A 13,176-nucleotide genomic window follows, 5' to 3' on the forward strand; every position below is an offset into this window, starting at 1 on the left:
GAGCCTTTGACATATTAAGTTCGTCTTGGAGGATGGTACCAATGGATTAATTAGTTTATTCTGATTAAATTTTCATCCATAATGGATTCAACTGGCCATCCCACACATGGGTCATCTTTGATGCCCTCCCTCATTCTTTTAGAATCACTAGACCAATTTTAAATTGTCACAAATTCAAATAATTAGCACACAATTAACCATCTCTTCAGTTAGAGCCATGTTGATACCTCACTGCAAATGAAAGCAGTTCCACCTACTGGACACAATACAGACTTACAAGGCAAGTTCAATAACATCAGCTATGTGGAAATCCTTTTTCCAGTTTGAACACATTAAAGGAACGGTAGATAAAGGTTTATATATATATATATATATATATATATATATGTATATATCACACACACACATTATACACACATTTGAGTGACACATCACAGTGATTTATTGATTTATGATTTACCTAGTGTTCCTTTAAAGTACTGGAATGGAAAAAAATAAATTACAAAATGTTATTAACTGCTGCTAGTAGGAATTATACATTCATTGTCTATTACCGTTTATCCAGTTTAGGGTCACAGTGGGTCCGGAACCTACCCGGAATCACTGGCCGCAATGTGGGATCATACCCTGGAGGGGGCGCCATTCCTTCACAGGGCGACACATTCACTTCTCCCCAAAGTCAAGATAGATATCCAGTGAGAGGATGAACAAATCTTTTCAAGGTCATAATCTTGACTTAGTGCCCACATTTTGCAGACAGCTATCTGTGACTTGTCCTCAAGTGTAGATACAGGGACAGGTGAAAGTGATTATGGATAGGACAGAAAAGTAAACATTTCATTAAAAATGCCGGGTAATGATAACTGAATGTGCAGGGCAGTTTTTATCACCTGCTTAAACCATACAAGCCACTGAAAGTTAAAAAAGAGAAACGTGATTTTATCATCACTGCACAGCAGTACAATAACATTGACACACCTAGAGTGGCAAGCAGCCAACTAAGCACCTGGGGAGCAGTTGGGGGTTAGGTGCCTTGGCATCGCCAAGTTTCAGAGTGTCCACTAGCATCATACCAAAATGACTTTGAATTCGTGGCTTTGAAAAGACAATATGTATGCTTTCACTTCAAGCCTGCCTCATCACTCTTTTTACTGTACAGAAAAAGATCTAAAATAATTTGAGGATGCTAATGTGTTCTCTGAGTTACTAGCAGACTTGAATTTGGACAAGAATGGGATTGTAATATCATATGAAACTACATTTATGTATTGTGGCTTAAATTTATAGCAATTACGTGAAATAATGCAGTAAAAATCAAGATGGATTTGTAAATCTAAAGCTGTGTTGTGTATTTCCATAAGCGCTACTCCTCAGAAGTTTTAGTCTTATTAGTGACACATGTACATTCAACTCTGGTAATAACTCATTATTCAGTGCCTTTGTTTATTCAGTTTCTCTGTGTAAGGCATGTGTGTAAAGTTTTCACCAAGTGATAGTTTCACATCTCCAACTGAGGAACCAACAAAGACAGAAATAGGTAAAAAGGTACCTATTGGTTTTATTTGCATAAGTTAGCTAGATAAGGTTAACCCCATTCTCTGAAAAATTGTCATGTCTTGCATTCACATATGCAGTCTAAACACAAGCTCCTCCCACACTTTTGATTTTCTCACCAGCCTGCTGCACGAAGAGCTTGGTCTACACAATAACCAGCTGCTTGGTCTGATTGCCTTCGCTCAGCAATCTAAAATAAGCAGAAAAACGGTGGGGAAAAAAAAACACAAGCCCAGTAGCACACTGCAATTGAGTTTAGCGCTAAGTCTGTGTTTAAAAAAAAGAGAGGAATGAAGTTGAAAACAGACAAAAATACTCCAATGATCCTTCACTCATCTTTGTGCTCACAGCTATAAGGCTTTATCTCTAAATGTGTGTGATATGAGCATCAGTTCCTTGGAAAATCATCCGCTGTGGTGTGCTAAAGCACAAATGACCCTTAGCTGGCAAAATGTGTGTGGAACACAGACACAGAGCATACGTCTAAACATATAAAACAGTGAACATTTCTTAATACTGCGTTTAAGGCCTTATGTTTAAATATACCTCAGACTGTGTTTATAAACAGTGTAGAGACATTTTAAATAACTTTTTTTCTAACTTTTTTCTCCTAGAGTCTTTTTATTGTCAACACGTGTCAGTGTGCACTATAGAGCTGTGTTGAGCTGAACTGCACAACACCGAAAACCCTTCATTCTACCCGCATTCATAGATATGAGGTTCACAGAGCCCAACAGTGCTCCCCCTACGTCCACCCCAGGGTAATACCCTATACCATGATAATATTTTGAGATGGATTTATATTTATATTATTAAAAATGTGAATACTGCCCATCCCTAGTAGACGTGATCCTCTTCAGCTGACTCATTCACCCCTTTCCAAAATAACCAGTATATTATTTTTCAAAGTTGATTATGTGTTATTTGTTTAAGTTGATTCTGTGGTGATGCCTGCCTCCAGCGTTACCTTGGCCTGTAGGGTGCTTCCTGTGCTTAAGGTATCTGCTGCAGACGTGGCTCACATTCCCATAAAGTTGTCTGTTCTCATTGTTTTGGCTTAGTAAGTATTAGGAAAAAAATATACAGCAGACAATAGAGTAAAATAGATTTCCTACCTGGGTTTTATCACACATGTGGTGTCACATTTCCTGTCTGTATAAGAAAGGCACCTTCACATTTCCTGATATGAGTTTCTTTCAGGTGGTGTTGGTGGTGTGTGCTGGAGCTGATTGAATGGAGAACATTTATGGAAATGTTGATTTTCACCTCTCTCAAACTCCAAGAAAGGATGAATGTTGCACATCAGCAGGTAGAGTCTCTTTTGTTGTTTGTTTGTTGGTTTTATTTGGAAATGTCCTTTTTATATTTCACAACCTCATTACCAAGACAGTTGGGATGTTTTTTTTTTTAAATGTAATAATAACAAGAATCTTTGTGTTAATCCTCCTGAAGCTTTTTTTAAATGGCAAAAACACAAAGAAAACATTTCCATATTTAAATATTTATATAAAACCAGTTGTCAGTTATAATCATCAAATTAAAAGAAATAAACCCTTGAAATGTATCAGTCTGTGTGTAATGAATGAGTATAATATACAAGTTCACTTTTTGAATGGAATTACTGAAATAACTGAACTTTTTCATAATATTCTAATTTTATTACCAGCACCTGTACACACACACACACACACACACACACCAGTTGTAACACTATAAGCAACATCTTATTTCTACTCCACTGTCAAATTTCTCAGCTCCACTGACCACACAAGAGCATTTTGACCTGCTCTGTGCGGGTCCTCACCACTGAAAAACAGGATGAACGTATGCACAACAACAGATGAACTACATTCTGTAATTGTAGAACTACAAAGTGCTGTTGTGTGGTCAGTGGAGCTGAGAGAATGCACAGTGAATGTAGAAACAAGGAGGAGGTCATAATGTTAAGGTTGATCAGTGTGTGTGAGGTGCGAGTGTGTGTGTGTGTATATTTATATATACATAAATATGTATGTATATATAAAATCAACAAAGTGAGAGATTCAAGTGCCACGCACCACACCTAGCTGATGATGGAAAGACTTTTTATTTATTCATTTGTTTTTTTTTTAAATGAGTTGAGTTGGAAGTCAAAAGTCGAGTCTGGTGTCTATTTGTATGTGACTTAAAGGTGTGTTGCTAAATCAAGTGCCCAACTCTCACCTTTTTGAGAGTGTGTAGGAATTGTCAAATTCTAAAATTGTTAATATTTCAAATCAGTGAAATCAAGTCAAAGTTAATTTGTCACACACATTTATACACAGTACAACTTGCAGTGAAATGAAAGGAAAAGGGAACCAAATAGGAAATGGAATAAAATATATTATATAGACATTCTCAAAATAAATAATATTAAATTAAAAAGAATGAAAGCTAAAACTGTACAACAAAGACAAAAAGAATAAAATAATGTATAAAAAGTATAAAAAATATATAAAAAGCATAAAAAGAGAGATGTGTGTATGGTGTACAGATGTGGATTAAAGTGCATAATGTGCATCTGAACATATATAATGTTTAGATTCTAAAGGTAAGGGGTGGGTGCCACCTGTGTATTTATGTTAGGTTTAGTTTTGGGCCAGGTAGATTACTTTTGTTAATTTCTTTTCTTTGGCACCATCCAATGTCCACCTTTACTATTACCGTTTTCCATAATTGTGTTTAACAATAAAATCTGTTTACATACAGTTCTTTTAGAACTGGTGCCCCCTCCAGGGTGTATTCCCGCCTTTCGCCCAATGATTCCAGGTAGGCTCTGGACCCACCGCGACCCTGAACTGGATAAAGGTTTCAGATAATGAATGAATGAATGAATGTGTTTATTTTACTTCTATTTAAATGTATTTGTCTTTGTCTTCTGTATTTGACTCTGTCTTCCCGTAACTAAGTAAACTGGTGTTTTCTTTATACTCATTTATTGCTGTGGTGTTTTACCTTGCGCTTGCCATACACGGGTTACAATATAGGTGTTGCCTCCTCATTATCCCTAGCTATTTCACCCTGAGGAGCGTAACAATAACACACTGCAGACTCCTGTTTTCACTGCATTTTTCAATATTCTGAAAATTGGTTTGTAAATGAAAAACGGTCTGGAAATTCCTCCAGTCTGTAGAGCAGTGTCCACGTGAGTCTGGTTTGAGTTTGAAGTGACCATGTCATTGTTCTCAGATGCTGGGGACCACACGGACCAATCAGTGAGAGGGAGGACTCCGTTCTCTACAGAAAAGTGTGCTCTGGCTGCTGTGTCTCTCCTACTGTTCTGTGCTGTGGGGGTCTTGTGTGAGTATCACTCAGCTTCAGTTTCTAACACAGTTCATTGATCCTCACCAGTCTTTTAAATAGAAACCAAGACTCAGCGGACCACTTTGGACACAGAACACGCTCAAGTGACAGAACCACACCCTACAATCCTCACAGAACAGGGCAAATTACTGTGTGAAAGATGTATTTGCACTTTCTGATTTCCTCTATCACAAGAAATCAGCAGCTCTTTTCCTGCAGAGTTTTCTGTTTCAACTCTTCAGCTAATAGTCAATCAAGGTTACACAGTTAAAACCGCTCTGGACATGTCATAATAGAAGATCTTACACTAATACACTAATGTTTATTCCTCATTGTGTGAATATTCCTCTGGTGTTTTCTCTTTATTGAACAGATTTGAATAAAGGCGTCTCTTATGAAGCACTGAGTGAGGATTATTCTAGAGCTCTAGAGAGACTCTCAGTGCAGGAACACAACATCAGTGGTACGGCTGATGCATTTTCACACTCTTGTGGTTCAAAAATAAATAAATAAATAAAGTATGTATTGCTTTGTTGTGGGCAACTACATCACTGGTTAATTTCAACTTGTACAGCCCTGAAATATCACACCACCTCCCAAATGTTTGCCATGTTGACAAATGGATTTTCTGCAATTCATAAAATTCTTTCCTTCTTCATCTTTGGTGTGATGTTTGCTGAACCCCACCTGACTCATCTTAGCTTTATGTGACCAGAAAACATGCTGCTAATATTCATCAGGTCTCCTTTAGTTTAAGTTTGTACTGATTTTTGTAGTAAAACATCTTTTTCCTCTTGGACAAAATTGATAGAGGTTTATCTAAATCTCTTTCTTCTTGAAGTGTTACAATCTCATTTGGATCTGGTTCAAGTGAAATTAAAGAACATACCCCCCCCCCACACACACACACACACACACACTCACAATCAAAGAATTCAAATCCCATTCCTATATAGTTTGTAAGTATTAATTTTAGACATTCTCTGTTACTCCAATGAAGAATGAATCTAGTGAAAGAAAGAAAATTAAAGATCAAATAAAGAACTCCATTTCTATTTGCTTTAGAAACACAAAGGAAGAATGAGAAACTGAGGCTCAAGAATCTCGAGGCTGAAGAAATGGTCTCTCAGTGTAGTGGTAAGAAGAGTTTCCTTTTTAAACCTGGTGTAGCAATGTTACACTTCTGACCACAAACAAAACTGCATATGTTTTAGAAATGTGTGACACACTGAACCATCTGTAGATCCACAAAGCTCAAAAAAGCTTTCTATCTGTTAGCCGGCATGGCAGATATGAACAATTGCCAAATGCTTTGGGGGTGCAATGCAAAATAGGGAGCAAAAACACCAGAATAAAATGACACGGGTCTTTTGTTTTTCCTCTCCCTGTTGTAAGTGTGTAAGAAATGTGTGCTGTGTGGAGACAGCTGGACAATGTTTGGAGTAAAGTGTTACTACTTCTCCACTGATAAACTGAACTGGACGATGAGTCGGGATTACTGCACTGGAAAAGGAGGACATCTGGTTATAATCACCAGCAAAGAGGAACAGGTGAGTCTGAAAAAGTGTCTTCTGTTAAATATTTATTTAGAAATGAAGTAACCTGCCATGCACCATTAGGCCTGCATCCTCCATAGCAGCTTTTAAATCTCAAATCTTCTCAAAAATCTTAAACCTACTTTTACTTTAGCTTGTAAAAGGCCTTAAACAGTTTTTCCTCTTTTTTGCTGATGTTCTGCTTTAGTATGTCACCTATTTTTTTTTAGCTGGATTTGTTTTCAGTTAATATTTATATAGTACCTTTCTAGACCACCAAGAACGTTTTACTGTCAAAACTTAACAGAACTCCATTCCATTTAACATTCATTCTACACACACACACACACACACACACACACTTAGAAGGCTGCATCGGACACTAAGGGGTTCACCAAGGAAAGAGAGACATTCCATATCTGGGCATAAACACATGCAGACATTCAGGAGAAAACCCACGCAGATACAGGGAGAAAATGGATAACTCCACCCAGATCAAACTTGAACCCAAGATCCCAGCTTTGAGAGGGAAACTTACAATTTCCTGTTGGGTTTCTTCCTCTGTCCTATCTTGACTATATTATTTGTGTCGCACATTAGATATTAAATGAGTTCTATAAAGAAATCTTACTTACATGCTAAATATTTAGGAATATTTTCTGGCATGAACGTATTGTAAGGTTAGCAGCTCCTGTATGCTCCTCCTCGGACTGGGATGTGGTTATTGTTACAGATGCAGATGAAGCTACTTATTAATGTCCTTAAATCTTCTCCATCATTCTGAATCAGGATTTTGTATCTTCACAAACTGAAGAGAAACACTGGATTGGGCTGAATGATTTGGAGAAGGAGGGAGAGTGGACGTGGGTGAACAACCAGTCCCTCAAGGAGACGGGAGTAACGTAAGAAATGTGCTTTGTATTTTCACTGTCAGAACTACACCTAGTACTTACATTGTGTGTCTGTGTGTGTACAGTACTGTTCAGAAGTCTTAGCCACGTAAAATGATATTGTCTTGCTGAAATAACCATGGACTTCCTGGGACAATACATTGCCTTTATTTCAGCATACACGTCTCTAAAATATATACCATATGCCTTCACACCAATGGCAGCCAATATTTAAACATACGCAAATATCCCATAACATCCACTGATGGATCCCAATACCATGATAGATGTTGGGTTTCCCACCTAATGCATGTATCAGTCTGGTTTGTCCATTTAGTCTTTGACAAAAAAAAAAGTCTGCTATGACCACAGCACACATTTCTACTGTTGTTTTGACCATCTGAGATACCCATAGGTCTTGAGAACCTGGATTTGATTTGTAACACTTTCAAGTTTCAAGAGAGATTTCTGAAGTACTTCTGAGAACATGAAGCTTTATTTTTCCCATTAGCGTAACAGTTTCTCATGAAACTGGAAGGCTAAGCATATTTAACAGAGTTATTTATTTATTTTTGGTGATGGTTGCAGGCATCAAATTCTGATTTGTTTATATTTACAAAATACAGATGAGTTGGTCAGTGACGGCACCAGGATTTTTTTCTTTGTGTTCAATGAATAAATATTGTTTGGAGTCTTACATAAGGATTCTTATTGATTTGGCTCTGTGTTCCTGCCTCAGTTAGAACTTGACTCTGTTGAATGAAAGTACACAGCAACAACTTAAAACAAGACTTTTGTTTTGAACAGTTAGGATATGATGCAGTGCACCGTGTAATGCAATGCTTACTTCAGATCGAGGCGTTTCAAACAGAACAAACAACTCTTTACCTCCACAGGTTCTGGTTCCAGAGGACTGGGCAGCAGAGTGAGCCTGATAACTGGAAAATACAGGACCCTTCAGGAGAGAACTGTGCTGAACTCGATGTCTCAAACTTATGGTTAGACGGTTCCTGTCGTATTCTGAAAAAATACATCTGTGAAAAAAAACATAGGTCTATTTAGACAGCACCTGGAGTTCATTGGCACTGTATCAAAGTAAAAGAAGTCAGATATAAATACACATTTTTGCCCAGTGGGTTTCTCAGTCCTTAGTCATTGCCAGTACCACTTTCAGCTAGTAATCTCCCTGTGACATGATGATACCAAGCTGGGAAGGTGAAGAGTAGCATAAGCTTCCTCTGAGACATAAGTCAAGCTCTGTCTGTCTATATGTATATATCTAATAATGCTGAGCTCCTAGGCGTCACATTTAAAAAAAATAAAATGTGTGTGCTGTTGTCTTGTCAATAAAATGTACCTGGAGCTTAATTTCTTTAGTGTAATAAGTGTATTTCATTCATCAGTTAAAGCATCGGGCTTTTCAGCAACTATTCACAAATGCTCCAATATCCCAAATGTAACTATTTCTGAATGTGTATATTAATAAATGTGTATTTTATGTCAGACACAGGTGTCTGTCCATGTTCCATGTTATATGCAGTGTATTAGTAATTAAGTAAATGTTCCATGGGTTGACAATGTGTTCAGTGTTGTATTCAGTATTTGCTCTCTGCCTGTGTTTTAGCTGTAGTTAGGAAACAGGAAGTGTGTTTATAGTGCGAAAATTGTTTTGAGTCAGTTACACACTGTTTCTGCACCAACTGTCAGATATTAGACATCGCTATCTGTTCAAGGTCAGATTCACACTCACACAGGACACACATTTACATGAACACACTTGGAAGGTTTAAGTGCTGAGCGCAGCAGCCAAATAGTGCAGCTTAATTAAATCAAATATAATGAGCAGAAAAATAACTTTTAAGTGTTGGCAGCAGTGTTGCATATATTTATAGTACAAACAAAAACAATTTTTTTTATTTGTTTAATCTATAGCCAGAGTAAGATATCATTACTTATGTTTTATTATTATTATTAATAATAATAATAATAATAATAATAATAATAATAATAAGTAGTAGATGAAGAAGAATATTTTTATCTTAACTATTGCATTATGTTGATTTCATTATGCAAATATATTGAGCTCTGCTGATGTTGAAATGTGTGGGTAAAGGTTGGGGGCTACAGCAGCACATTTCCTGTCTGTATCTATAAATAAGGTTGTTCAAGTTTCCTGAATGAGTTTCTTTCAGGCAGTGTGTGGTAATACTCCATACTTAATGTATTTTACTGCTACTATTAACATATTATAAGTTCTGCAAGAGCTGAATTAGACCGATAAAATTCTTCAATGCATTTGCAAAGATTCTACAGTAGCACGTTTCCTGTCTGTATTTGTATAAATGTAAGTGCCTCACAGTTTCCTGATATGAATTGCTTTGAGGTTGTGGTGTGAGCTGGAGCTGATTAAATGGAGCACATCCATGGAAATGCTGATTTTCAGCTGTCCCGCACTCCCAGAACTGATGTATGTCATAGTCTCCTTACTTGTTGGTTTTGGGATTATTTCTTGGAAAAACTCATGACATTCAGCTTTTTGAATTATGTGGATGTTTGTGATAAGCTGTGCATTGGTGTTTATGTTGTACAAACCCCATTTCCAGAAATGTTGGGACACATACTAAAAATGCAATAAAATCTTTTCACTTACAAAACTAGTTGTATTTGGTAAATTTAAACAAAAATATGTAAAGCCTGCAACACATGCATAAAAAGTTGGGACAGAGGCAATATAAAAATCTGAAAAAGTTATATAAATATTGTTCTGGAAGGTACCAATATTAACAGTTTAACTGGTAACAGATGAGATCATCAAGACTGTGTATAAAAGGAGCATCCACAAAAGACTTAGTCTTTGCAAGCAATGATGGATCGTAGTTTATCAATACCAATCAATATCAATAACGTCATGATAGGATTATCAGTCACTTCAAAAGGCAGTGTTTTCAGTGCAAGATTGCCAAGATTTTTCTACTGTTCATAATATAATTAAAACATTCAGGAACCACTGCTTTTTGTGAGAATATTGAGCCCGCACACGGTATTGTTTGAGAAACTGTCATGGTATCATAACACAGACGAACCAAGACAAATGCGTCTTGGAGAACCTTGGGAAATTGTAACATACTACATTCTTATGTTGCATCAAGAAATACAACATGAAACTTTATTTTGCAAAGAGGGATTATGTATTAATTTAGCACAGAAATGGTCCATGAAATCAACTGTAGAAATGTTCCTCCCACGGTCCCATAACACACGTTGGTAGGTGAATGGGCGACTCAAATGTGTCCGTAGGTGTGATTGTGTGAGTGAGTGTGTGTGCTGCCCTGTGAAGGACTGGTGCCTCCAGGGTGTGTTCCTGCCTTCCAGATGATTCCAGGTAGGCTCTGAACCCACCGCGACCCTGAACTGGATAAGGGTTACAGACAATGAAATGATGTTTTCTGTGGTCAGAGTAGTCCAAGTTTCAGCTTGTTTTCGAGAAAAATGGACACAAGATTCTATTTGCCAAAAGACCACCCAGAATGCTAACAAAGAAAATGTGTAAAAAAGTGTTTTTTCCCAGGAAGTTTTCAGCAGGACAGTGCCAGGCCTCATTCTGCACGAGTTACAAGAGTGTGGTGTAGTGGATATGATGAATGTGTATTAATTTCTAATAAGAAATTTTGACTTTCTGAAGATGTGATTTTAAATACCCAAACTTTCGCTAGTTTTCAGAGACATCTCCAACAAAGATCGTAAGGTGAGATAAACCTCCAGAGCAGGCCCGTAAAACCCCCTCCAAAGACCCTTTTTTATGACTTAAGGACCCCCAGGGTCAAGAAAAGAATGCAGAGAGACACAGACTCAATCTTGATTGAAACTCACACTGCCCTCTTTAAAGGACACCTTTTTAAAGACTGTTAACTCTAAAAGACTCAAACATCCCAACGTTCTTACATGGAAAACAAGTTGTATATGGGCACAACTGTTTGAAATTAATCCCGTTTTGACAATCAAAATAGGTGGAATTAATTTACATGTGTTTAAAATAATTTTTGTTTATATGAATTTATGTAGAACCAAGGTAGTCACATACTATGGTTTAGTTGGTTAATAATTATATAGAACATGGTTATCTTTTTCTTAATTATATTACTTTGTGTTATCATCTAATCTTTTATATTGCAAAGTATTCACTCAGGGATGGTCAAGTCTTTGTCTTGTCAAGTGTCATAAATTCTATGTGATGCCACTCCCGAGGTACAGGAAACAGCCAATCAGGAGCAAGAAAAGCTCCAATTCTCCCTCATTGAGGACGAATCAGGTATTCGGGGCGGGTTTTCTAAACTCTGGTTAAAAACCCGTGGCGCCAAATGACACAAGCTTTTTTGAGATTTTCGAGCTTTTTGAGCTTTTCAAGCTTTTCAAGCTTTTTGAGCTTCTGCCCCTTTTTCTCCGATGTTCGACTCTTCACTTCAAGGCTCCAGACACTTGGGGCGTTATCTCTTAGTCTTTTTCAAGGCTAAAAGAGTAAAATGACCTGAGTTTTGGAAATGACTCTGCAGGCGTCAGACTCATGGCTGTCTTAAACAGTCTTGGACCTTTAAAGTGTGGTCCAGATAGAAATTACAGATTAAGAAAAGCTAAAGTTTAACCCTCGCAAAATTTCAACGCCACACCCAGAGCATGAAGGAAACCTTAGACCTCTGACCCTCCAAACGACGACAACGCCACGAAGAGGACTGCTGCACGCATCCTCAGAATGATCTTCTGAGATGTGGAAACCTGCCCAGGAGAGACCTGCATGGATGTGTCTCTCTCTCACAAGGCAGCAGATCAGCAGACCAACGGCTGCGTCCGAAAGCCTCAGGAGAAAATGAACGCCCGCAGTTGCAACCTACAAGGCCCGCATCTGCAATTCTCCAGGAAGTCATGCCGGAAGGCACCGTCAGCGACATGCTCCCCGTTCATCTCCGGATACGTAAGGTCACATGGTTTCATGTCTCTCATGGCTCATGGGTTGGTACTGAAAGTTTGCTGGGATAAACAATAGCCTTTCTTAGAACTTAGGACAAGAATTATCATAGAGAAATTCCCTCATATATTAATCTCCCTGTTCCCTCATATATCGCTGTAATCCATTTCATTATATGAATGTCTAATCAATATTCATTATTTGATATTATTATTAATAAACCAGTTGTGTGATAAAACCAATCCTTGGTTATTTGTTTGTGTGTGCACATTTCTTGTATGGAATTATAATTTCTAGTTCAGATTCCATTTCAGAGTCAAGAGCCCATGGCGGGTCAATGAGCATAATTCATTAATAATAGTTAATTCTAGCTAATTCTGCTGTATAATATGTGAAGATGACCTACTTGTCTAAGCTAAAATTAAGACAGGTAAAGACACTACATATTAGTTAATGGCTCCCAAACATGGAGTTTAGCAAAATGAATTAAATAATTAATTATTAATAAATAATAATGAATTATCATTGACTCCGCTATGTAGTGCAAATGCCACCGAACCGTGTGCATATTACTTCCACTACAGTGGTTTTGTAGACATAGAGTGTGTGTGCTTGACTGACCTGACTGCTTCCAGATCTTTCTCTTACTGAAAATACTGGGTGCAACATTAAGAGGAGAATCTATCGACTGTGACCACAAAGAGCTGAGCAGCTCAAGTCTTGTATTCAGCAAGAACAGGCAAAAATTATACTTGCAAAACTGCAACAATTAGAATCATGAATCAAAATGTTTAATTAAAGTAAAGGTGGGGTTTGCAGGCATCAATTTTTAAATTTGTTAATAAGTAATAAACATAATATTTGTCCTTTTGTCTGTTAAATGAAAGTTTGAGTGAAGGGTTCTTATAATTCCTTG

At 37.4% G+C, this 13,176-nt stretch overlaps 1 protein-coding gene across 1 annotated transcript; it reads left to right on the forward strand.

The window, feature by feature from the left end:
* The first annotated feature begins 2,770 nt into the window (after positions 1-2,770).
* On the forward strand, positions 2,771-8,415 carry LOC136699044 (CD209 antigen-like protein C). The gene is made up of 7 exons (XM_066673483.1): positions 2,771-2,863; positions 4,762-4,872; positions 5,249-5,338; positions 5,941-6,012; positions 6,271-6,425; positions 7,200-7,312; positions 8,197-8,415. The coding sequence occupies exons 1-7, from the start codon at positions 2,788-2,790 to the stop codon at positions 8,360-8,362; spliced, it is 783 nt and encodes a 260-aa protein (XP_066529580.1). The 5' UTR covers positions 2,771-2,787; the 3' UTR covers positions 8,363-8,415.
* Positions 8,416-13,176: the final 4,761 nt, after the last annotated feature.

This window comes from Hoplias malabaricus, chromosome 6 (genome assembly GCF_029633855.1).
Source record: "Hoplias malabaricus isolate fHopMal1 chromosome 6, fHopMal1.hap1, whole genome shotgun sequence".
Classification (NCBI taxonomy): domain Eukaryota; kingdom Metazoa; phylum Chordata; class Actinopteri; order Characiformes; family Erythrinidae; genus Hoplias; species Hoplias malabaricus.

Excerpts from the sequence above, each read along its gene's own strand:
- LOC136699044 (XM_066673483.1), top strand. The coding sequence starts at position 2,788 with ATGGAGAACATTTATGGAAATGTTGATTTTCACCTCTCTCAAACTCCA. Across the intron at positions 6,426-7,199 it reads TCACCAGCAAAGAGGAACAG|GATTTTGTATCTTCACAAAC; the intron begins GTGAGTCTGAAA and ends ATTCTGAATCAG. Across the intron at positions 7,313-8,196 it reads CTCAAGGAGACGGGAGTAAC|GTTCTGGTTCCAGAGGACTG; the intron begins GTAAGAAATGTG and ends TTACCTCCACAG.